Below are 24,841 nucleotides of genomic sequence, written 5' to 3' on the forward strand. Positions count from 1 at the left end.
GGAGCCGTGGGGTCTGGGGTTCCATAGTTGTATTCGTTTTCTGTGACTGGATAACAAATTGTCACAAACTCAGTAACTTAAAACAATGGCCTCTTTTTACCACCCAGTTCTGTAGGTTAGAAGTTGGGGTGAGCTGAACTGGGCTCTCTGCTAAAAGCATGCAAGGCTGAGATCAAGGTATCACCTGGATTGGACTCAGATCATCCAGGTTGTTAGCAGAATTCAGTTCCTTACAGCTGTTCCTGTCACTGGTTGCCAAGCAGGGATTGCCCTTGGTTCCTAGAGTCTGTGCTCAGGCATTTTCACACGGTCCCCTCCAGCCTCAAGCAGGCAACAGCATGTGGAAACCCTCTCATGCTTTGAATCTGACTTCCTCTTCTGGAGAAACTGCTCTGTCTTGGAAGAGTTCATGTGATGAAATTAGGCCTATGTGGATCAGTTGTCCATTTTAAGATCAACCGATTACAATTACATTTGCAAATCTCTTTTGCCATGTAACCACCTAGTCATGTAATCACAGGAGAAGCACATTACGTATGAGATGTCAGAGAGGGCAAAGGTGCAGGAGACCATTTTAGAATTCTGCTCACCATGGTAACTGATATCTTACTCAGACTGCAGATATGACCATAGTGCATCTGATAAGAATTCACTGATGTGTCAGAAAACCAGAAATACTTCATTAGCTTATTCCAAGTTCCCAAATAGATTAGAAATGTTGGCTAGGCAGTCTTGGCCCTCTTTCTTACAAAGACATGTTTTTCTTTTTATTGCAAACTCTTGGTGATTTGGATGCTATTTTCATTTGATATCTCTTATAGTTTATTATCCGTCCCTCAGTCATTTGTGGAAACAACTCCAGTCAACAAATAAGAGTAAATATTACATTCATAGCTCTTATCCACATTCAAACCCACACATGGCAAGGTGTTAGGCCCATAATAAGAGTTTCTTAGATGTCTGTTGAATAAATGAGTGAGTAATGAATGACAGGCTTTGTCCTTAGTGGCCTATTGTCTATTTTGGAAAAAAACCATATATATACACACCAAAAGAGAAATAATATAAGAATTTCTGTTGCTAGCTTTGAAAAAGTGGTCGAGGAGATATATCATTGTGTGTATGCATATGCATATGTGTGTGCAAGGAAAGCTTTATGGAAGACAGAACTGGAATTGGACCTTGAGAAATATGCATGATTTGAGTAGGTGGAAGGATGACCTACACTCTATGTAGGGAAGAGTATGGGAGCAAAGGTAGTTTGGGAGGTAGCCCTTGTGGCAGGTTGTGGAGGTTTAGAACATCAAATTAAGGTACAGAATTGTATGATGCAATTATCTCAAGGAGTCAAAGTTTCACCATAGTGAAAGCACTTTGAATTCTGTGGAATAAGGGTGATATTAACACACTATTTTTAAAAAATTCTCTACATTTCTTAATTTAAAAAGTTCTCCTCATAAATACTACGTTGAGTCCTTAGAACAAGGAGCATCACACTCAAGTTAACAAATGCGCACTTTGCAAGTCGAAATAAGAGTTCTTTATTCCATTTTCACCTACCAAATGACAATCTGAAAAAATGTTGATTTTTAGTTTGTAGCTATTATAATACTTGCTGAAGTTCTTCTTATTCCATGTTGGAGGCAAATATTCCTGCAGCTTCTGTTTCTTTCCCCAAGTCAAGACCTATGGCTACTTTGCAGAGAGGTCTAAGACCTAGGAAAGAACTGGGGAGCACATCATAGAACAGGATGCCTACTGTGGTATCAAAGATGCCTACAGGAATGGTGGGCAAATACAGAGGGTGTGCTAATAAAGGAAAGGCAGCCTGCTGCAAAGGCCTAGAGAAGGCAATAAGCTCTGGAATGCAATAATGGCAGTAGGAGTCAGTGAGTTCTAGAGGAGGGCACAGCAACAGATGGTGAGATGTGGAGGAGGATACTCACAGAGGTTGAAACCTAGGAACCAGAGTCCCAGCTGGGAGCTCCGTTTTAGGAATGGCTGCAGTGTTTTGGGACACTTCTGTGTGTCTTTGTGCTCTGTGCTCTACCTGCATGATAGAAGCCTGGCTATGACTACTATCTTTGGGAGTCTTCTCTCCCAGATACTATATTCTACCAATATGAAGGATTTTGATGGTTATGAGATTGCTAAAAAAAAGTCTTGGGCCAATAGAAAGATACAAGGTAAGATCGATGACTGGGTCAAATGCTTAATGGTCAAATGCTTAATTCTTTGCCACAAAGAATACCAAGGGAGGGAAAATGGAAATTGAGCCCTGAGGTCAATTCTTCAACATAAAACTGTTATATCCTCAAATTCCTCTTCTGCTGGGGGATGCTCTGTCTCTCCTCTGTTTCCCAATAGATCAGCAAATGGATGGAGGAAGGGTGCCTGGAGGAGAGATGTGCACAGAATAGTTGAGGGATTCTCCAAGAGGCATTTTGGCAGAAATTGGTATCCAAGCAGCACATGACCTAGGTGTCTGACTTTAGTAGTATTTCCTGAAGGTGGCCACTTCACTTGCACTGCGTGGTGCTGCCCAGGCTGGTTCTAGGGAACCCTGGGGCTCCAGGAGCTGCTTTGAAGGCTCACTCAGAATCCACCGCATGGTCGAAGACATGCTCAGAGCGCCTCTTTGTCCTGGACATTGAACATAGGTACAAAAGAAACGCCAGGCACAGCAAGGCTGTAGCAGTGAAGAAGGCAAGTATGCCCACAAAGACAGTCGGCTGAATAGGCAGGCGGATCAGGGGGCTCTCAGCCGGGATCTGGTTGGTCAGGCTGAGCATATATCCGAGTGACCAGCCGATGCTGCTGTTCCCGACCTGCGGAGCAGAAGAGATGGCTCAGTTCTCAGGGAAAGCTTACGGCTGGGATCCTATACCAGGGCACACCACTGTACAGCCCGCAAGACCCCCACAGGGAAATGTGGCCTGAGGAGGTCAAAGGGCTTGCCCATCTTCAGACACCATACAGTACCACAAAGAATTGGGGTCCCATCTTCAGCGCTGCAGAGAAAACAGAAGAATGAGTTCTCACAGCCTAAAAAGGGACGGTTAATAACAGTGAAAGTCTTCCTATTGCCCAGGGGTGCTTGTGACCAAAGAAAGAGGATGGGCAGTTTGCTGAACCCAAAGCCAGGTTCTAAGAACAGGAGATGAATCCAAATGGGAAACAAATTTTGTCGATTTCTTCTGGTAATTCCATCCATTTTTGCTTTACATGTTTTTATACTGTTTTATTAGGCATATACATATTGTGAATTTGCACTCTTCAAAGTGAATTGAGCTATTTTTCATTATGTGGAACCCCATCTTAAATGATTTTGTCATATACTAAATAACAACATAGCTTTCATTTGTTTGATGATTAAAAACAAAATTTAAACTCTCAATTCTTCCATATTCTTATGCTGAAAGCATACCTGTTTCTCTTATAAGTCGTCAACTGATTTTTAAAAATCTAACCTAACTATGTCTGTCTTTCAACTGGTAGGTTTAGCCCACTGATGATCTATTGATATTATTGACATATTTGGACTTCTTTCTAATATCTTACTTTAACAATTCCTATTACTGCTATTTTCCTTTGTTAATTTTTCCTCCCTTCTTACCTTAAAAATGATATCTATATGTTTCCTTGATGCAACCAGAATTTTAGGCTGCTCTTATGTCCCTGTATTCTGTCACCTGCTATCATGCCTCTATCAGGTTAGATATTTTCTATACATGGGTTGTACAGATGGACTTTTCTTTTTTACATTGGGTAGATGTATTCATTTTCTTTTTTAAATGTCATTTCTTTTAAATATCATTATATTTTTGTAACTTCTGTTGGCTTTATTTCTCTTCTTATTTAGTTGCTGTTTCCAAAAAATATTTTCAATTTAAGTCCTTGTGTGGCAAATCTTCCAAAGTCTTTTTATACCTTCATATTTAAATACTAGCTTGGCTGCATATACAATTCTTAAAGAGAGGGAACTTTAAACCTAGTGTGTTTTCTCAATTCAAATTGATATTCAATAGAAAGCCATTCTCCATTCTTATGATGTACTTTACTGTAGGTAATTAGATTTGTTAGAAGCAAAGCTTAAAGAGTACATGCCACAAACAGTACTGGACTCCAGACATCCTTATTTTTTATAGATGACTCAATTTTACTTATGTGAAAATAGACAGCCACAGGCTTAATGCAGGATATTGATTGGCTTAATCTAATTACTGCCAAAGCTGGTATTGAACAGACTGACTATGAACATCCTTCAGGCTTCCTGAAATGAGAAAACCCTTCCAGAATTGGGGAAGCCAATGATGGCTGAATATATCCCAAGGCTGAGTCCTGCCTGAAAACAAGGTGTGGTAGTGACAGCTACCGTTTCAGTTTCTAAAAGTTCTGGTCACTTGACATTCATTCCTGTATGTCTATCTATCTGCCTGCCTGTCTATCTGTCTATGAATAATACTGAGCCAAGATCTTCTCAATCCCCAAAGTCTTTGACAGTTTAAATACAATAATACCTTAGGACTGTTTAAAGAGAAAATTCTTTTCTCATGCTAATGTGCTAGTGTAAACCCCTCATGCTCTAAAGCCTGGATCTTAATCTGACATCTGTGTAAAATGGAGAACAATTAGTTATTATTACTCTCTTAAAAATTAAGTTATATTTAGAACTTCTTTTCAGGAGGAAACGTCTCAGATCTTTAAGGTATTCAGTTATCATTCAACCAGCGTTTCCTAAGCACCCACCAGGATCTAGCCCTGGTGCTGAAGGCTGGAAATAGAAAGATGAGACATTGGCTCTTGGCTTCCAGTTCTTTCCTCATCTGAAAGAATCTCCTGTAAGCAACTCCCTTATGGTCTCCATTATCTCTGTTCCCAGGAAGGTCACAAGTGATCAGTCTGATCAGCATGTACCCAGCAAGTTTAAATCACCAATACCCTTTTCCTGTCTACATTTCTTCCACAAACACTACAAAACTCTCCTTTGATTGGAAGAAAAACAAACGATTTGTGTCTTGACTTACTTCTTTTTCAAAACGTATTCGGGGCCAAGTCTCCTCTGTGAATTTGTATCCGTTTACAAGCAAGTGGTAGATGTAGTGGGCTGAGAAGCAGTAGGATCGGGCATACACCTCATCAAATTTGGGGAGCAGGAATGGGAGCTGAAAAGGAGGTTTAAAACATCTGAAAGGAGGAGTGGGCAGGTATATTTTACGATGCACATTTAGAACACCTAAGGTTAACAGTCATAGTTTTTAAAACCTTATCACCCAGAATGCTGCAATTAAAATGACTATATTGTATAATGATACAATTATATAATGATAAAATATACCTATACAAGGTCACATAATAATAATACCTAAGTCCACTGTGTGCTCATTATGAGCTGAACATGTCCTAACTATTATGCATATGGTTAGAAAATTAATCCACAACACGGGTATGAAGTAGGTTCCCTTATTACCCAGATTTTATAGATGTGGACGTAAACAAGTACAAGGACTCAATTCACAATGAACACACACATGCACACAAAGGGACTATGCTCTGCTGCTACACTTCTCGTACTGACATTGTTCCTTTTATTTTTTGGTACCAGGAATTGAACCCAGGGGTACCTTACCACTGATCCACATCCCCAGCCCCTTTTATTTTTTTATTTTGGGACAGGGTCTTGCCAAGTTGCTTAGGGCCTCTCTAAGTTGCTGAGGTTGGCTCTGAACCTGTGACCCTCCTGCCTCAGCCTCCCAAGCTACCGGAATTACAGGCACGCACCATCACACCGAGCTGCTCCTTTCTTATAAATACTGACCTCGCTCCAATCCTGTGAGCAGAAATTCCATGTGCTTGAGTTGAAGGAGTCCAGGGAAAAACTCCCAGAAAGATTTAAAGCACTGGCTGTATAGTAGAATCCTGCAAATGCCTGGAAGTAGTAGAGAAGGAAATGATTGCCCAGAATGGAATATGACATGGAGGCTTCAGGGCAGAGAATAAGAGAGAGGTTGACAGGTCAGCCAGGGAGAAATGGAAAGGGGAGAGAGAAATATTCTATAGGCACAGACAGAGGTCTTTAGGGGGGTTTTGCTCTTACCACGAATGGCCCCTGAAGCTTTGGCTGATAAATCCCATTGAAGGAACAGCCTTCTTGATCATGGCAGGCTTTGAAGTCAAATATGGAAGCCACCTTCTCCCTACACAGTGATGGGTTCCCAGTTCCTTTGAAAGTGACGATGCTCTTGGGGTTGTAGCTTGCCGGCTTCTGCTTCTCAGTGCACAGGCTGTCAAACACATGGTCCACAGTGAAGCTGGTGCTATAATTCCAAGGGTAGCAGGGGTTGGTGAGATTGGATGCAGTGGAAGAATTCTGTAGGTGCAAGAGCGAGGTGTTAGGTGGAACATGAGGTCATTTCTCTTGGCAAGTTCTCACTATCACTACCCTCCAATGCCAAGAGAGAAAATGGACACTATACCATTCTGTACGAGGGTGCACTATATCCCAGCTTGTCTAGATAGCCCCACAGGGGTGGGAAAGGGCGCATGTGAAGTTACCCTGTACCAGGCACAGTACTGGGCTCTCTCTCACACTATCTGATCCAGCCCTTATGATAATCCTATCAGGCAAGTCTTAGGAACTCCATTTTGGTATAAAAACCGTTATCTTTAATTTTTCATTTTTGAATAGACTCTCCACCTTGTAAAATAATCAAAAAGGTACAAATAAGCATATTATGAGAATGAAGGCTCCCCACCACACACTTCCAGCCCCCTCTCTGGAAGCAGCCACTCTGGTCAGTTTAGTGTGTAACCTTCCAGGGATCTTATATGCATATGAAATATATTTTAATTTTCTTTCTTTTAAAAAAGCACACATACAAATGATAGCACTTTGAATACATTTCCCCTTGCTTTTCTCATTTAAAATATATATCTCTGAGATTTTTCCATTCATTGTACATGTAGATGGCCTCTTTTTAGTAGGGACACTCTGTAGATGAACATGAGGCTGTTTTCCAGTCATTTCACCAACAACCCCCCCCCCTCCCCATTTCTTGTTCCATATAAATCTTTGATCCATTTGTGATTTGTTTGAAAAAAATTGAGACAGGGACTTGGCTTTACTCTTTCTAGATGCCTATCCAAACTTTATCTACATAGGTAAAGTGCTCTCTTAATTTTATGACAAATTCCTAACTGAGTTTGGTTCTATTTCTGGACTCTCTTTTATAAGGAGTTGGATTTGAGCTCTATTCAATTTCACAGCCATTAAGGTATACTGCTTTCTATACTGTAAAATCTGACCTACAACATTCAGTCCAACCTTTGCATTTTACTGATGAGGAAACTGAGGTATACAACAAAATGATGCAATTGTTTAACGAAGGTCAGTAACAGGATTCTGTATAGAATTCTATAGTTCAACACTCATCCAATGTCACTCGCATGAGTGTTTTCCAGAAAGATCTTCACATGACTGCCAAGGAGATCATAAGATCCCTTTCTGCTCCAATGGTGTGAAAAAAAAATTTGTGATTTTCCACAAATTGTTATAGCCAATTTGAAACAGAGCACACTTGGGTCACCCTATGGCTGAAATATTTGTCGAAAGAAAAAAAAAATGAGTCAATTGACTGTTAAGTATCAACTTCAGAATCTTACTTATAGGTTTTTTTTTTTTTTTTTTTTTTTTTTTTGTGGTGGAGGGGATTGAACCCACGGCCTTGTGCATGCAAGGCAAGCACTCTACCAACTGAGCCATACCCCAGCCCCACTTATAGTTGTTAAATGATTGGAATAATACAAATTAGGCTGGGAGCAGTAGTGTGTGTCTGTAATTCCAGCAGCTCTGGAGGTTGATGCAGGAGGATCGTGAGTTCAAAGCCAGCCTCAGCAAAAGCAAAATGCTAAGCAACTCAGTGAGACCCTGTCTCTAAATAAAATACAAAACAGGGCTGGGGATGTGGCTCAGTGGTCAAGTACCCCTGAGTTCAATCCCTGGTTACCCCATCCCCCCGCTATGGCTTGGCACATAGAAGCAGTTCAGTAAATACTAGTTATCATTTCTCTTCTGTTTTTGAATTATTTGTTATGGCATTCTTTATTTTTTTTTATTTTATTTTTTATTGTGAACAAATGGGATACATGTTCTTTCTCTGTTTGTACATGGAGTAAAGGCATACCATTTGTGTAATCATACGTTTACATAGGGTGATGTTGGTTGATTCATTCTGTTATTTTTTTCCCCTTCCCCCCACCCCTCCCATCCCTCTTTTCCCTCTATACAGTCCTTCCTTCCCCCATTCTTGCCCCCCTCCCTAACCCTCACTCTAACCCTAAAACTAACCCCTCCCATGCCCCATTATGTATCATCATCCACTTATCAGCGATATCATTCTTCCTTTGGTTTTTTGAGATTGGCTTATCTCACTTAGCATGATATTCTCCAATTTCGTCCATTTGCTTGCAAATGCCATAATTTTATCATTCTTTATGGCTGAGTAATATTCCATTGTATATATATGCCACAGTTTCTTTATCCATTCATCAACTGAAGGGCATCTAGGTTGGTTCCACAATCTGGCTATGGTGAATTGAGCAGCAATGAACATTGATGTGGCTGTATCTCTGTAGTATGCTGATTTTAAGTCCTTTGGGTATAGGCCAAGGAGTGGGATAGCTGGGTCAAATGGTAGTTCCATTCCAAGTTTTTTAAGGAATCTCCATACTGCCTTCCAGAGTGGTTGCACTAATTTGCAACCCCACCAGCAATGTATGAGTGTACCTTTTTCCCCACATCCTCGCCAACACCTGTTGTTGCTTGTGTTCTTGATAATCGCCATTCTGATTGGGGTGAGATGGAATCTTAGGGTGGTTTTGATTTGCATTTCTTTTATTACTAGAGATGTTGAACATTTTTCCATATGTTTGTTGATTGTTTGTAGGTCTTCTTCTGTGAAGTGTCTGTTCATTTCCTTAGACCATTTGTCGATTGGATTATTTGTAGTCTTGGTGTTGAGTTTTTTGAGTTCTTTATAGATTCTGGAGATTAGTGCTCTATCTGAAGTATGATTGGCAAAGATTTTCTCCCACTCTGTAGGCTCTTTCTTCACATTGCTGATAGTTTCCTTTGCTGAGAGAAAGCTTTTTAGTTTGAATCTATCCCAGTTGTTGATTCTTGCTTTTATTTCTTGTGCTATGGGAGTCCTGTTGAGAAAGTCTGGTCCTAAGCCGACATGTTGAAGATCTGGACCTACTTTTTCTTCTATAAGATGCAGGGTCTCTGGTCTGATTCCGAGGTCCTTAATCCATTTTGAGTTTAGTTTTGTGCATGGTGAGAGATATGGGTTTAGTTTCATTCTGTTGCATATGGATTTCCAATTTTCCCAGCACCATTTATTGAAGAGGCTATCTTTTCTCCATTGCATATTTTTGGCCCCTTTGTCTAGTATGAGGAAATTATATTTGTTTGGGTTTGTGTCCGTGTCCTCTATTCTGTACCATTGATCTACCTGTCTATTTTGGTACCAATACCATGCCGTTTTTGTTACTATTGCTTTGTAGTAAAGTTGAAGTTCAGGTATTGCAATACCCCCTGCTTCATTTTTCCTGCGAAGGATTGCTTTAGCAATTCTGGGTTTCTTATTCTTCCAGATGAATTTCATGATTGCTTGTTCTACTTCTGTAAGGTACATCGTTGGGATTTTAATTGGAATTGCATTGAATCTGTATAGCACTTTTGGTAGTATGGCCATTTTGACAATATTAATTCTGCCTATCCAGGAACATGGGAGAACTTTCCATCTTCTAAGGTGTTCTTTAATTTCTTTCTTTAGTGTTCTGTAGTTCTCATTGTAGAGGTCTTTCACCTCTTTTGTGAGATTGATTCCCAAGTATTTTATTTTTTTTGAGGCTATTGTGAATGGAGTAGTTTTCCTAACTTCTCTTTCTGAAGATTCATCACTTATGTATAAAAATGCATTGGATTTATGAGCATTGATCTTGTATCCTGCTACTTTACTGAATTCACTTATGAGTTCTAAGAGTTTTCTGGTGGAATTTCCTGGTTCCTCTAAGTATATAATCATATCATCAGCAAATAGGGATAGTTTGAGTTCTTCTTTTCCAATTCGTATCCCTTTAATTTCTTTGGTCTGTCTAATTGCTCTGGCTAGAGTTTCAAGGACGATATTGAATAGGAGTGGTGAGAGAGGGCATCCCTGCCTTGTTCCAGATTTTAGGGGGAATGCTTTCAGTTTTTCACCATTAAGAATAATATTAGCCATGGGCTTAGCATAGATGGCCTTTACAATGTTAAGGAACGTTCCCACTATCCCTATTTTTTCTAGTGTTTTGAGCATGAAAGGGTGCTGTATTTTATCAAATGCTTTTTCTGCATCTATTGAAATAATCATGTGATTCTTGACTTTAAGTCTGTTGATATGGTGAATTACATTTATTGATTTCCTGATGTTGAACCAACCTTGCATCCCTGGGATGAAACCCACTTGATCATGATGCACTATCTTTTTAATACATTTTTGTATATGGCATTCTTTAAGTACAATCAGCCAGTGTGCCAGTTTAGGCATTCAACAGTCAACAATCTTCGCCATATCTAGAGTTTGTGGACAATGCGGTGGTCAAGCAATGGGTTTGAGAGAGAACAGCTTCACTAAAAGATCGCAACATAATGTGATCTTGATGTAAAACCAGTTAAAATCGGAAAAACCAGTGAGAGACAATAAAAAATATGAAAAGAAAAACAGTGACAAAACTATTCTTAATAGTAACAGGGAGTATAAGAGGGGTGGGGGAAGAGGGTAGAAGAGGTGGATGCATGATATATGCGTGCACGGATATATCACAGTGAATCTTGTTAATTTGTAAAATTAAAATGTGTTAATTATAAGTAAAAAATTTAAAAATAGGCAATAAAAAGTATTAAACACACACACTACATTTAACAATAAAATTACAGAAAAGATGAAAACTATAAATTTTATTGAAGGCTGGGCATGGTGTGCACACCTGTAATCCTAGCTAATTACTAGGATTAGGAGGCTGAGGCAGGAGGATCACAAGTTTGAGGCCAGCCTTAGCAACATCAAGATCCTCTCTCAAAATAAAGTAAAAACGAAAAAGGGTTTTGGGGATGTTGCTCAGTGGTAGAGCGTGCCTGGCTTCAATCCCCAATACCATGTACATGCACAAAAAAATATTATTGAAGGATACAAACCACACAGTGAATAAATGAGAAGATATTAATAATTCTGGACAGAAATTCTTAATATCATTAATAATTTTTACCAAATTAATATATATTTAAATATAAATTTACCAAATATAATTGCCAATATAATTGCCATCATAATCTCAATGAATAATTTCTTTTTGTTACTACTTAAAATGATTCTGAAGTTCCAAAGAAACAGAATGCAGTGATGTTGGGTTGATATTAGTAGCAGCCTTCCAGCTGATACCCCAAGTAGCCTTCTGTGCCCTGGGGCCTCAGCATATGAAGACCAAGACCACCATGAGGGAATTTAGTTGCTCTGAAGTCCCACCAATTAAAGAATATCAATATGCCTAACATAGACCCATCTGAAAGAAGGCTGAGCCTGCATGAGCTCTGCCTCCTCCCTTTCCAGCAAGTATTTCTCTTGTGACCACGAATATTATTTTGTCTGCACCCAGGGAAGTCTCAAAATTCTCAGGCTTATTTAGCTACTGGCTTAAAACTGTGTCCGTAAAGGGATGGCAGGTCTTGAATCATTTATAAAGCATCTGGAACTCTGGATCTTCCCTGGACTTCTTAACTCAAATTCGCTGGAAGTGGTCAACAAAACACAGGGAGAGTTCGGACACAGAAGAATAGATGTAAAAATGCTGTTATTTCCAATCACCTTCCAAGTGGAAGGAGAAGGATAGACACTAGAAATCAGGGCACAGTCCCCTTGGCTCAGACCCTCAAGGAAACACCTGCCACCCTCCAGCTCAGGTACCTGCAGAAGCATTGCCAGAAACCTCTTCTCGGCCTCATTCCGGCCGTAGCACTGGAAGCTGTGTGTGTACAGCGTGTAGGTGTAGCCGTACAGGGAGACCTGCACGATGTCACTGGAGTTCAGTCCCATCTTCTCTTCTGCCACAAAGGATATCTGGGTGGAGGCGCCGCCTAAATCCAGGGCGCCCGTGGTTTCCACTCCATGGGGATGCACCCACATGTACCACAGGTTCTTCTGCACAGCGGGAAAAGGAAGTGAGCAGAAAGGCCAACGGCACCATCTCTACTTGCCCAGGGGTCTCCGCCCAAGACTCAACTCCTCCTGCTACCAGGGGAACATTCAGGACCACTTCTCTCCTTTTATTTCAGGGATGGTGCATTCAAACAGTTACAGGAGCTTGGCAGGTAATGCAGATGATAATAAATGAGTCAAGGGGATTAGGTGTATGCCACAGGGACTGATGGGGATTGGGACAAGCTACCGAGTCCCCAAGCGGCACTCTCTGTTCCTGCTGGTTGTTACCATGCAGGAAGGGGAGTCCGCTGTCACCAGTTCCTCCAGTTGTAGGTGGGAGGATGTCAGAAGAAGCTCGATGTGTGGATTTTTATGTGAAATTTCCCAAATACTAACCACAGCAATCAATTTAAAATTTAAAAATAAATTCAAGGTGGGACAAAATAGGACTTGAAGTCAGGTGCTATGGTGCACGCCTGTAATCCCTGAGACTCAGGAGGCTGAGGCAGGAGGATCTCGAGTTCAAAGCCAGCCTCAGCAAAAGCGAGCTGCTAAGCAACTCAGTGAGACCCTGTCTCTAAATAAAATACAAAATAGGGCTGCGGATATGGCTCAGTGGAGGGCCCCTGAGTTCAATCCCTGGTAGTATCCCCCACGCACAAAAAAATAGGACTTGAACAGGGTATGAGCTGAGTGCCCTCATTTTGTGTCCTGTACAGCATATGTAAATTTCCCTTGCACCCAAGGAGCAGGAAGAATAAGGACTGGACTGTGAAGAGACCTGGGGACACAGAATGAGGACTCCCTCTCTCTGTGGGGGCGCAGGGGAGCAGACTGGCTGAGGGCACTATAAATTCCAGATGGCTGTGGATCTTTCAAAAGGTCTATAGCACAGGAGTAGTATTAAATTTAGACCCTTCTCCCCAATTTCTAACAAGCTACCAAAGTGATGATACTCCCCCTCCTGCATGCATTTGGTCCTATTTATAATCCATGACCCTCCCCAGCTCTATGTAAATGCCTTTTTTTTTTTTAAGCTACTGTTTCCCTAGTGCATACGCCACAGGAACGTCCCATTGGCATGTACTTCTGCTTAAACTATCTCCCACAGGGGATGAGATAAACAGCAAGATTAAAAACCATGCATTTGTTTCCACACACCTCCAGGAAATTTCCCATTATATAGTTGACTGTAATCCATCCATATACCCCTTCCTCTTGCCCAGAAATGATTTGAGCACCCCTAAAATCAAAAGGCTGGGACTTGAAGTAGCTTTGGATGCTTGCAAGGACTTCATTAGCTGCTGTCTCATTTTGCAACCTATGCGAGGCACAGAACACAAAAGGCTGAGTGCCTAGACAACACATCAAGTAGTCTCCCTCAGGGGATCAGGGAAACCCCACAACCCCCAACTGACATTTTTCCAAATACCTGTAATACACAAGCAACCTCTTTTGCAAGTCAAGGCCTCCCAAGGCAACCATGAAGGTAGATACCTCTCAAACTGCCAAGCAGGAAAAGAGTTTTCCATAAAAAGTACACTCCATTTTCCCCAACCCCATCTGCTCCTGTTTTACTCTCTAGCAATCAGCTCATCAAAAAAACCAGCCAGTCAGGCAGGGTGGGTCAGCTATGAGGGAGGCTGAGGCAGGAGGATCTCAAATTTGAGGCCAGCCTGGGCAATTTAGTGAGACCCTGTCTAAAAATAAAAAAATAAAAAGAACGGGGGATGTAGCTTAGTGGTAGAACACCCCTGGGTTCAATCCCCAGTACTACACATGAGAGAGAGAGATACTAGGGAAGGCATAGGGGATTGCTTAAGTAATCTCTTGGGGGCACCAAATAAAGAAACCCTCATTCAGCCAAAAGGATGTGCTTAAGAAGAAGGGGGATATCAGATGGAGTTTTCAGCTGTTCCTGCTTCACGCTTTGGGAGGGCTTCATTGTGAGGGGATACAAGGGTCAATACAGTTGTCACTGGACTAAAAACCATCAGGATTCTGACCCACAGAGGAGAGGCAACCTGGCATTACTATGTTGCCCATGACATCGTGGTATTATAGCACCTATCCACTGCCATTTTCTCTCCAAAAGAAAGCTCACTTGGGAGATTATTTTCCCCTTTATCAGTGGTTTAAGAAAACCAGGAGTACTGGTTTGCTCTTGGCTTAGGAAGAAGAAAAAGCTACGCTTCAAGCCCCAAGCAAGAATAGGGGAACTCCAAGGAGAAGACCCAACCCAGCTGCACACAAGCTGCCATTTCTCTTTATGATCATGTTGAAGCACCTCTGTTCCTATTTTCTTCGTACCTAGACATGCATAATTTTACACAACTGGGATCATGAACAAAGTGCCTTTGGAGCCGACTGAGTCTCGTCTAACTGGTGCTCAAGCCTGGCTTCCAACACTTGGAGCAGCCTCTCTTGTGACTGGATCATGTTTGATGTTTCTTTTATTGCAAGGTCAAAGACGGGGGCAGTGGACATTCACAAACCGCACCACTGGGGCTAAAAGTCATAGCTGCCAATTTAGCCTGAACCGATTAAATGAAATGGGATGTTTGTTTCCTAACAAGTTCAAAGGCTTTGATGGAAGTGAGGGGCAGCCATCCCATTGTTTGAAAGCAGGTTTCAGGGATATTTTGTGCCTGGGCAGAAGCTACATAGCTAGGGGGTCCCACTTATGGCACATCCTAGTGGCTCTTTACAGGTGTCAAAACACTTCTGTTTCCTAAAGCACAGGTTGGTCATCTCCCTTCTTCCAGAATTCTCCGTAAAATCACCAAGGGAAAAGGAAATCAATTTTAGAACCGTTTCTTTCTGCGAATTAAAGTGAAGACTAAATGTTTTCCAATCATTACACCTAAATCAATGGCAGAATATGGGCTTCTTTCTCGAGTTTGTTCCCAGAAGCAGAGGAACATTCTTGGCAAGACTGAACACACTCCTGGCCATTCTGGTCGTGTGGGCTCTCTTGCGCCCCACGCCTTTACCTCAGCAAACGCATCCCGGCTGTGGCTCCCAGGTAAATGCGGGTGGATCCGTGGAGATGTCCTGGGACCTGCTCCTTGACTTTCAGCATGCAATCCTCAAAGGCTTTGGGGGCGTCTTGGGGGTTATTCCCATAGCTGGAGATGCCAGAACCTGGGGAGGAAGAAATCAGTGTTTTTCAATATTCCCCAGAACCAATGACAGTGACACGGCTTTTAAATTAAAACAATACAAAAAGAAAAAAAAAAAAAAAAAAAAAAACAGCTTTGGAAATGGCTGGGTTGGGGTAGGGGGTTGAAAATGGGGAGGTGTGCTAAGTCATGTGGTCACTGTGACCAGTCTATGCTCAATCTCGGTGGAGAATAAATCAGAAAGTTAAAAAAAAAAGAGCTGAGGCCTGCTTTCAAAAAAGGTTTTCAACACGGAAATTTAAAATATAAATAAAAGTAGAGAGAGGGGCGTAATGAAGCCCATGCACCAACCTTCCAGATTGAACAACCATTCCTGTGGTTTTTTGGTTGTTGTTTTGTTTTCTTTTCGGGCCTCACTAAATTGCTGAGGCTGGCTTTGAACTTGCAATCCCCTTGCCTTAGCCTCCTGAGCTGCTGGGATTACAGGTGTGCTTGAATAGTGAATCTTACTTCATCGGTACTCTCTTCCATTATTTCCTCACAAAGCAAACTTCACGTATCATATCATTTCATTCCAGTATCTCAGTATATATCACTAAAATATAAGAATTCTTTCAAAGAAGAACAGATAGGGCTCGAGTAGTAGCTCAGGGGTAGAGGGCTTGCCTAGCATGTGTGAGGCACTGGTTTCGATTCTCAGCACCACATGTAAATAAATAAAATAAAGGTCTATTGACAACTAAAAATAATTTAGAAAGAAGCATAGATAGAGTTTCATTATTATTCCTATAAAAATTAGAAATAATTTTAAATTTTACTTAATTTTTTGATTTTTAATTTTTGACACATACATTTTATACATACTTACTATTTTTTTCTGGTTATTAGGGATTGAACCCACTGAACTACATCTCCAGCCCTTCTTTTATTTTGAGGCGGGCTCCTGCTAAGTTGCTCAGGCTAGCCTCAAACTTGCCATCCTCCTGCCTCAGCTTCCTAAGTCCCTGAGATTACAGGCATGCCCCACTGAGGCTGGCAAAATTTGTGTATGTTTATGAGATACAATTTGATATTTGGATTTATGTACCTGCATTGGGCAATGATTAAGTCAGGGTAATTAGCATATCTATCACCTTGAACTTTAGTCATTTCTTTATGGTGAGTACATTCAAAATCCTCTCCTTCGACGGTTTTGAGAGATCAGAGTGTTATTTTTAATTATATTCACCCTACCATGCCACAGGACATCAGAACTTCTCCTTCCTATTAACTAATGTACTGAGCAATCTCTTCACATCTCCCCTCCCCTCTACTCTCCCCAGCCTCTGGGAACCACTATATTACTTTCAATCTCTATGAGATCAACTTTTTAGAGTCTACATGTGAGTCAGATCACGCAGTGTTTGTCTTTCAGTGCCTGACTTATTTCACTCAACATAATAAACTCCAAGTCTATCCATGTTGTAGCCAATGGAAGGACTTTGTTATTTTTTATGGCAGAATAGTACTCCACAGTGTACACAGAACATATTTTCATTATCCATTTCTCTGCTGATTAGGTCGATTCCACATCCTGGTTACTGTGAACAGTAGTTATGGTTCACATTGCCTCCACGTTCCTTCTTATCCTGTCTCTTTTTCTTCCTTTGTCCTCCCTACTTCTCTCCATCTCTGTCTGCTTTTGCCTCTTATCTGCCTGAATCAAGATCTAGACAGATTTCCAATGTTGAGATCTTTAATCTCATTATTGGTTCAATCCTATTTTACTTGTAATCATTAGTAAATGTCCTTGCTCTTTTTGTTCAGGATTACTTTAGCTATTCTGGATCCTTTGTTTTTTCATATGAATTTCCACATGAATTTAGGATTGTTTTTATTGGTTCTGTGAAGAATTGGTATTTAGATGAGAAATGCATTGAATCTGTAAATCACTTTTCATAATATGGCCATTTTAATAATATTAATTCTGTCTATCCATAAACATAAAGGTCTTTCCACGTTTTATTTTTTAATTTCTTTTTTTTTTTTTTTTGGTGCTGGGGATCGAACCCAGGGCCTTGTGCTTGCCAGGCAAGCACTCTACCAACTGAGCTACATCCCCAGCCCTATTTTTTAATTTCTTTCTTCAGTGTCCTATAATTTTCATTGTAGAAGTCTTTCACATCCTTGGTTAGATTTATTCTAGGTGTTTTATTTTATTACTTTTTGGGATCATTGTGAATGAAACTATTTTCCTGATGTTTTTCTCAGTGGATTCAATCCATTGTCAGAAAAGCTATTGATTTTTGTAAGTTGATTTTGTATCTGGCTACTTTGCTAATTTTATTAGCTCTAGAAGTCATCTGGTGGAGCTGTTAGTAGAGGAGATATCATTTACAAACAGGGATAATTTGACTTCTTTCCCATTTGCTTCCCCTTTATTTCTTTCTCTTGCCTAATTGCTCTGGCTAAAATATCAAGTACTATATTGAATAGGAGTGGTGAGAGTGGACATCCTTGTCTTGTTCCTGATTCTAGAGGGAATATTTTTAGTTTTCCCCATTCAGAATGATGTTGGCTTTGCAATTGCTGGAGGAATTACAATACCTGATTACAAATTATACTACAGAGCAATAATGATGACAGCTTGGTGCTTGCATAAAGACAGATATAGAGATCAATGGAACAGAATAGAAGACATAGAGAACAAACCCACACAGTTACAGTCATCTGATTCTTGACAAAGGCACCAAAAACATATAGTAGAAATCAGCTATCCCACTCCTGGGCCTATACCCAAAGGACTTAAAATCAGCATACTACAGTGACATGGCCACATCAATGTTTATAGTAGCTCAATTCACAACAGCTAGATTGTGGAACCAACTTAGATGCTCTTCAGTAGATGAATGGATAAAGAAACTGTGGTAGATATACAAATTGAATATTACTCAGCCATAAAGAAGAATAAAATTATGGCATTTGCAGGTAAATGAATAGAGTTGGAGAATATCATGCTAAGTGAAATAAGCCAATCCCAAAAAAACCAAAGGTCAAATGATTTCTCTGATAAGTGGATGATGATACATAATGGGGGGAGGAGGTAAAGGAAGAATGGAGGAAGGATGGATTGTATAGAGGGAAATGAAAGGTAGGGAGGGGGTGGGGGAAGGAATGATAATAAAATAAGACAAACAGCATTATCCTATGTATATGTATGATTACACAAACAGTATGACTCTACTTCTTGTACAACCAGAGAAATGAAAGTTGTACCCCATTTGTGTACAATGAATCAATAATAATAATAATAAAGAAAATAAGCCTTTTTGATAAGTGGTGTTGGAATAATTGGATATCTATATGTAGAAGAATGAAACTAGATTCCTATCTCACCCTGTACAAAAGTCAAGTCAAAATGGATCAAAGACCTGAGAATAAAACCAGAAACTCTGAAGCTGTTAGGAAAAATAAAAAATAGATAAAACACTTCAAAATACACTTTCTCAGTAGAATCCCTACATCTCAGGGAATCAGAGAAAGAACCAATAAATGGATGACATCAAATTAAGAAGCTTCTACAAGTGACAGAAATCCCAGTGATTTGGGAGATGGAGGTAGAAGGATCACAAGTTTGAGACCAGCCTGGGCAACTTAGCAAGACCCTGTCTCAAAATAAAATAATAAAAAGGGCTGGTGATGCAGTTGTAGTACAGTGCCCCTGGATTCAATCCCTGGTTTAAAAAATAAATAAATAAATGCTTTGCATGGCTATAGCAAAGGAAACAACAGAGTAAGGAAAGAACCTACAGAATGGGAGAAAAATCTTTGCCAGTTATTCTTTGGACAGAGTTTTAATATCCAGAGTACACAGAGAACTCAAACAATTCAAAATTTTATAAAAGCAAATAACCCAATCGACAAATTGGCAAATGAGCTGAGCAGACACCTCTCAAAAGAAATACAAATGGTTAACAATTAGATGAAAAAAATGTTCACTTCTTTAGCCATCAGGGAAATAAAAATCAAAACTACATTGTTCATCTCACTTCAGTTAGAATGGCAAGCATCAAAACTACAAATGACAATAGATGCTGGGAGAATGGGAGGGAAAAGGGACTCTTACACATTGTTGGTGGGAATGTAAATTAATACAGCCACTATGGAAATCAGTATAGAGGTTCCTCCAAAAGCCAAAAATAGAACTACCACATGATCCAGCTCTATGACTCCTTGGTATTTACCCAAAAGAGCCAATGTCAACATATTTGAGAGACACAAGCATACCCGTGTTTATCAAAGCACAATTCACAATAGGCGAATTATGGAATCAGCCTAGGTGTCTGTCAACAGAATTATGTCCCCTGTAGGAAAATGGATGAAACTGGAGAACATAATTTTGAATGAACTAAATCAGACTCAGAGATAAAGGTATCATGTTTACTCTCACACGTGGAAGCTACAGGGGAGAAACAAAAATAGGACCTAATGAAAGTAGAAGGGAGATCACTAGGGTAGAGGAAAGGGGTCAGGTGGAGGGAGGAGGGAAGAGTGGGATAGGTCTTGGAGAATAAAATTGATCAAATTATATTTTTATACACCACAATGAAACCAATTGTTTTGTATAATTAATATTATTTGTATTATTAAAATTTCCCTTGCAATTACATTTATCCTACAGTTTCCCACAGTCTAGGATTTGTTGATTGCACCCCAACAGTTCATTTAGCATATTTGGTCCCCTATCTCCTATACATTGTTACTTAAATGTAGAGGCAGGATCAGTTTTAGTTTCAATGTTTGTGGAAAGAACACAACAAGAGTGGACATTCCCATCAGAAGGCAGGACATAGTGTTTGGCTATCTCTGTGCTGTTAGCAGTCATCAATGATCACAGCTTAGATTCACTATTCCACTAGGGGTGGCAATATGGGATATTTTGATTCTTTATTTTGATCTTCAATTATTACCTAAAATATTTTTAAAAATACTTTTTAGTTGTCAATGGACATTTATTCATTTACTCATTTTTTTATATGTGGTGCTGAAAATTGAACCCAGTGCCTCACACACCCTAGGCAAGTGCTCTACCACTGAGCCACAACCCCAGCCCTACCTAAAATATTTTTATAAGAGAAAAACCTCCTCCTCATCAACCATTTGGTTATTCCATGGTACAGTTTATTCAGAGGAGGAAGGATATGTGCTTAATTACTTATCAGCTTTAAGTACATCTCCATCATCTTTCTAATTTAACCAAAGAGGGATTTTTTTTTTTTTTTAGTCTTTAGGAACATAGGAATTAAAAAAAATTTGATGGGTTTCAATTCATTATGTTATTCTTATTGATGGTCTCATCTTTGGTTAGTGGGGTCTTCTTCAGTTTGGCCTCTGAGACCTTTTGACATGATCCCAGATGACTCTGAGAGCTTCTCTGCTTTCTAATACCACAGGATGGATCAGATGACCTGGTACATTTCCTGCCCCAGATCTGGAATCCGCCATTTCTCCAAGGAGCCCTGGTTCCTTGAACCGAGAAATGGTATTTAGCATCCAGAATTTGAGAGCTATGGTTCGCTGCAAACTGTTTCAAAGCAGACCTAGGAAAAACCTATTTCTGACTCAAATTCAAAACTACAAAATTTTACTTAGTCTTACATTTTTAGCTTCTTTTTCCTATGCTAAACATTAAGAAACTCCAATATAACTCATTTGCTTTATTTCATAATCCACACACCAATAGTCTCTGTATAACAGTGCCGGCACTCCCATCAACTGTGAGACTATTAAAAACAGTTTCTGATTTTGTAAAAGTTCCCTTTGTTCTTAGGATCCTACTGGAGATATACAGTCAAATTACTATGTTTAACCATTTAAAAATATTCTGTATTGTTACATAAACAACTTGACAGAAACTCAAGCTAGTCCATTCCATTTTGCTTTCACTTTTTTTGTTGTTGTTGTTTGTTTAGTGGGGGGGTGGTTTTACCAGGGATTGAACTCAGGGGCACTAGATCACTGAGCCACATCCCCAGCCCTATTTTGTATTTCATTTAGAGACAGGTCTCACTGAGTTGCTAAGCACCTTGCTGTTGCAGAGGTTGGCTTTGAACTTGAGATCCTCCTGCCTCAGCCTCCCGAGCCACTGGGATTGCAGGCATGCACCACTGTGGCTGGCCTTGCTTTTGATTCTCAGAATTGATTTTTTAAAAAATTGTTTTATAGTTATTAAAATATTTACATAGTTCTAAAACCAAACCTATAAAACCAGGTATGGAGACATCTAGCTCTTCTTCTTATAAGCAGTTTCTTTTTTAAGGTTTACCTAATGTTTGCTTAGAACATATTTTGTAACACCATACCTCTCAGATGAATGGAGTTTACCACATACACCTTTCTCCACTTGGCTCTTTTGCATTTAACATTTCCTAGCGAGTCTTCCGTAGCAGCATATACATGTTCCTCATTCCTTTTTACACTTGCATTGGCTGCCCTTGTGTGAAGGTAACTTAGTTTATTCTACCAGGCCAAGGTCTGAGTTTAAGTAAGTTCAAGTTTAAGAAAGGAAAAATATAGGACAGACAAGGAGGATGGAAAGAATACTGTCCTTCCACAACCTTCCTTGGTCTTTTGGGAATTGATAGACCCAGTATCTTCTTCCAATGCCCTTTCTCAGTTGTTTCCACTACCACGAATCATTTTATCTGGATATGAATTTACTTATTTATTTATTGTTTGGCAAAAAAAAAAAAAAAAAATCCAGAAATTAATTTTTACCCTCTAGTAAGAACCGACATTAGTTTCACATATGGTAATTCTTATCACTTATCTCTCAATATAATAATTATGCTTATTCTTAAGCTTCACCCCTTTTAAAACATTTTTATTGGTGCATTATAATTCTACATAAGAGAGGGATTCATTCTGACATATTTTCACATGCACACCACTTGGTCAACTTAATTCCAGTATTTTCCCTCTTTTTTTTTTTTTTTTCTTTTGCGGTGCTGGGGATTGAACCCAGGGCCTTGTGCTTGCGAGGCAAGCACTCTACCAACTGAGCTATCTCCCCAGCCCATATTTTCTCTCTTCTTCCCCTCTGCCCTCCCACTGGACCTCCTCTATGCTCCTCCCTTCTATTTTCATGAGATGCACCCCCCCACCTTTATTTTCCTTTTTCTTCCTAACCTCCACATACAAGGGGAAAACATTTGACCCTTGACTTTCTGGAGTCTGGCTCATTTCACTTAACAACAGCCTCAAGTTCCATCCATTTTCCTGAAAATGCCATACTTTGTACGAGTGACTAAAACTCCATTATGTATACAGACCACTTTTTCTTTATCCATTTATCCATTCAAGGGCATGGAGGCTGGTGTCTGTAACTTGGTGATTGTACCACAAACCATTTAAAAAAAAAAAATCCCGAGAACTCTAATTACGAGTTTTACTTGGAGGTGTCCATTAAAATGTCCCAACAGACAGATTTCATCCACAGGGCTAGAGAAGCAAGGACAGGCTTTTCCAACTTTGGTCAAGGTCAGAACCTTCTGCCTTCCCACCGGCCACCCACCATGGACAAATGATAGTAAAACAAACTGTGGATGGATGAGCACCCCAGTATGCTCTCAGGAGTTCAGCATGGAAGGAGCGGGTAAAGAGCTCTCATAACAACAATGAATAAATAAACGTTGCACATATACGTGTGTGTGTGTATATATGTCTATATATATAAACATATATATATATATATATATATATATATATATATATATATATAATCTTAATGTATAAGATACACATTAAGCAGAAATTTTCTCCCTTCTGGAGGGTAGGATTATGGAAGACTTTCTTTCCATTTTACTTATTATATTCACTGATTTTCATGCAATAAAAATGTGTTACTTCGTAATTAGAAAGTTACATTTAAAAAGATACAACTGTCTCGGTAGTAGAAAATGTGAGATCAGTTTCTTGGTATTAACATATGAGTCAGACAAATTCTTATGAGATTAGTTAGCAGGGTTTTAAAAAATTCTCCTTCCAAAATGTCAGTAAAACTAACACAAATATCAAAACTATGCAGAATGTCACAAGTCAGTGCTCATGTTACTTTTTTTTCCCCTATGAAACTAGTAAAACGTGTCCCCATAGACTGATCAATCACCTTCAACAGTTAATTGAATAATAGCCAATTTTATTTTCATCTACATTCTTCTTTTTTTCATTCTCACTAGACTGTAAAGAAAACTCCAGATATTTTGTCAATCAATCTGAAAACATTTTAGTATGTTTCTAGAGTTAAGGAATTTTTCTTTTCTTTTTTTGTACTGGGGACTGAACCCAGGGGCAATTTACCACTGAGCTAGATCCCCAACACTTTTTATTTTATTTTAAGGCAGGGTCTTGCTAAGTTGCTGAGGCTGGCCTCAAACTTGGATCCTCCTGCCTCAGTCTCCCTAGTTGATGGGATTACAGGCATGTGCCCCTGCTCCTGGTTGACATAAGGTATCTTAACATAACCATAATTCTTAAAAAGTAACCACACTACTGGGTGCAGTGGTGCACACCTATAATCCCAGAGACTTGGAAGACTGAGGTAGGAGGATCACAAGTTCAAAGTCAGCCTGAGGAACTTAGTGAGGCCCTGAGCAATTTTAGCAAGAACCTCTCTCAAAGATAAAAGAAAGGCAGAACCAGCACAGTGACCACCAGCCTAGACAGTGCCCAGTGAACTCGGTGACTGAGGACTGAAGATTGATACCCACCAGGGACACCCAGGGACAGTTTGGAGGGCTGAGACACCTGGTAATCACTGCTGGGCGAGCAAATATTCACCAACTCCTTCAGACTGGCCAAGGCAAGGCAGGGGAGTCCTGGGAAGTTTGCAACTGAGAAACCAGAAACCTAAATTATCCTTGGAAAAGCCACATGTCCTGGAAAAGATAACACTTGCCAAACTTCAGCTCTTTAATTTAAGCTTCAGTTTGTGGCCTTCTGGTCACTGAGAGTATATATGGATCCCTGAGGCTACTGTGATCAAAGAAGAGAAGATCCATTTCTGGATGTGCTGTGGGCTCCATGACCATGTCCCTTCCCTAAATCATGTACCTAAATCATGTGTGGCATCCAGGGTGGGTCAAGGACCTTCTCCATGACAGTCCTCCCTCTCCCTACAGTTGTAGGGCCATCAGGAATTACTTGGCTGAATGGCTGTCCCAGGTTTAAGGAGAGAAATTTCGTGACTACAGGACAGAACAACTGCACACAGGAGGATCCACCAGGCATTCTGGAGTATGGAACTCCACGAATAAAACAGCTGACACTTATTGAGTGCTTGCTGAATGCCAGGCATTTGCTTTCTCCTTTATATATATATTGAGCAATTTAATCTTCGGATCATTCTATGGGAGTAGGTATTGCTCTTACTATTTTTTTTTTCCTCATCTCAGAAATGAGAAGGTCAAGGCTCAGAGAGATTAAGCAACATTCCAGAGCTCA

At 40.0% G+C, this 24,841-nt stretch overlaps 1 protein-coding gene and 1 non-coding gene across 5 annotated transcripts in view; both read right to left on the bottom strand.

The window, feature by feature from the left end:
• Nucleotides 1-422: 422 nt before the first annotated feature.
• Nucleotides 423-24,841, bottom strand: part of Entpd3 (ectonucleoside triphosphate diphosphohydrolase 3) — a 43,995-nt gene continuing 19,576 nt past the window's right edge. For all 4 annotated transcript variants that reach the window (XM_047532313.1, XM_047532311.1, XM_047532312.1 and 1 more), the window contains exons 5-11: nucleotides 15,233-15,383; nucleotides 13,401-13,560; nucleotides 12,006-12,239; nucleotides 6,098-6,370; nucleotides 5,819-5,929; nucleotides 5,028-5,165; nucleotides 423-2,828 (exon numbers count right to left, since the gene is read on the bottom strand). In XM_047532313.1, coding sequence (XP_047388269.1) covers nucleotides 2,592-2,828; nucleotides 5,028-5,165; nucleotides 5,819-5,929; nucleotides 6,098-6,370; nucleotides 12,006-12,239; nucleotides 13,401-13,560; nucleotides 15,233-15,383 — 1,304 coding nt within the window. In that variant the 3' untranslated portion in view covers nucleotides 423-2,591. The remainder of the gene's footprint in view (nucleotides 2,829-5,027; nucleotides 5,166-5,818; nucleotides 5,930-6,097; nucleotides 6,371-12,005; nucleotides 12,240-13,400; nucleotides 13,561-15,232; nucleotides 15,384-24,841) is intronic.
• On the bottom strand, nucleotides 17,390-17,463 carry Trnaa-ggc (transfer RNA alanine (anticodon GGC)). Its single transcript has one exon. It is a non-coding gene; the product is annotated as a tRNA-Ala (tRNA).

This window comes from Sciurus carolinensis, chromosome 17 (genome assembly GCF_902686445.1).
Source record: "Sciurus carolinensis chromosome 17, mSciCar1.2, whole genome shotgun sequence".
Lineage (NCBI taxonomy): Eukaryota > Metazoa > Chordata > Mammalia > Rodentia > Sciuridae > Sciurus > Sciurus carolinensis.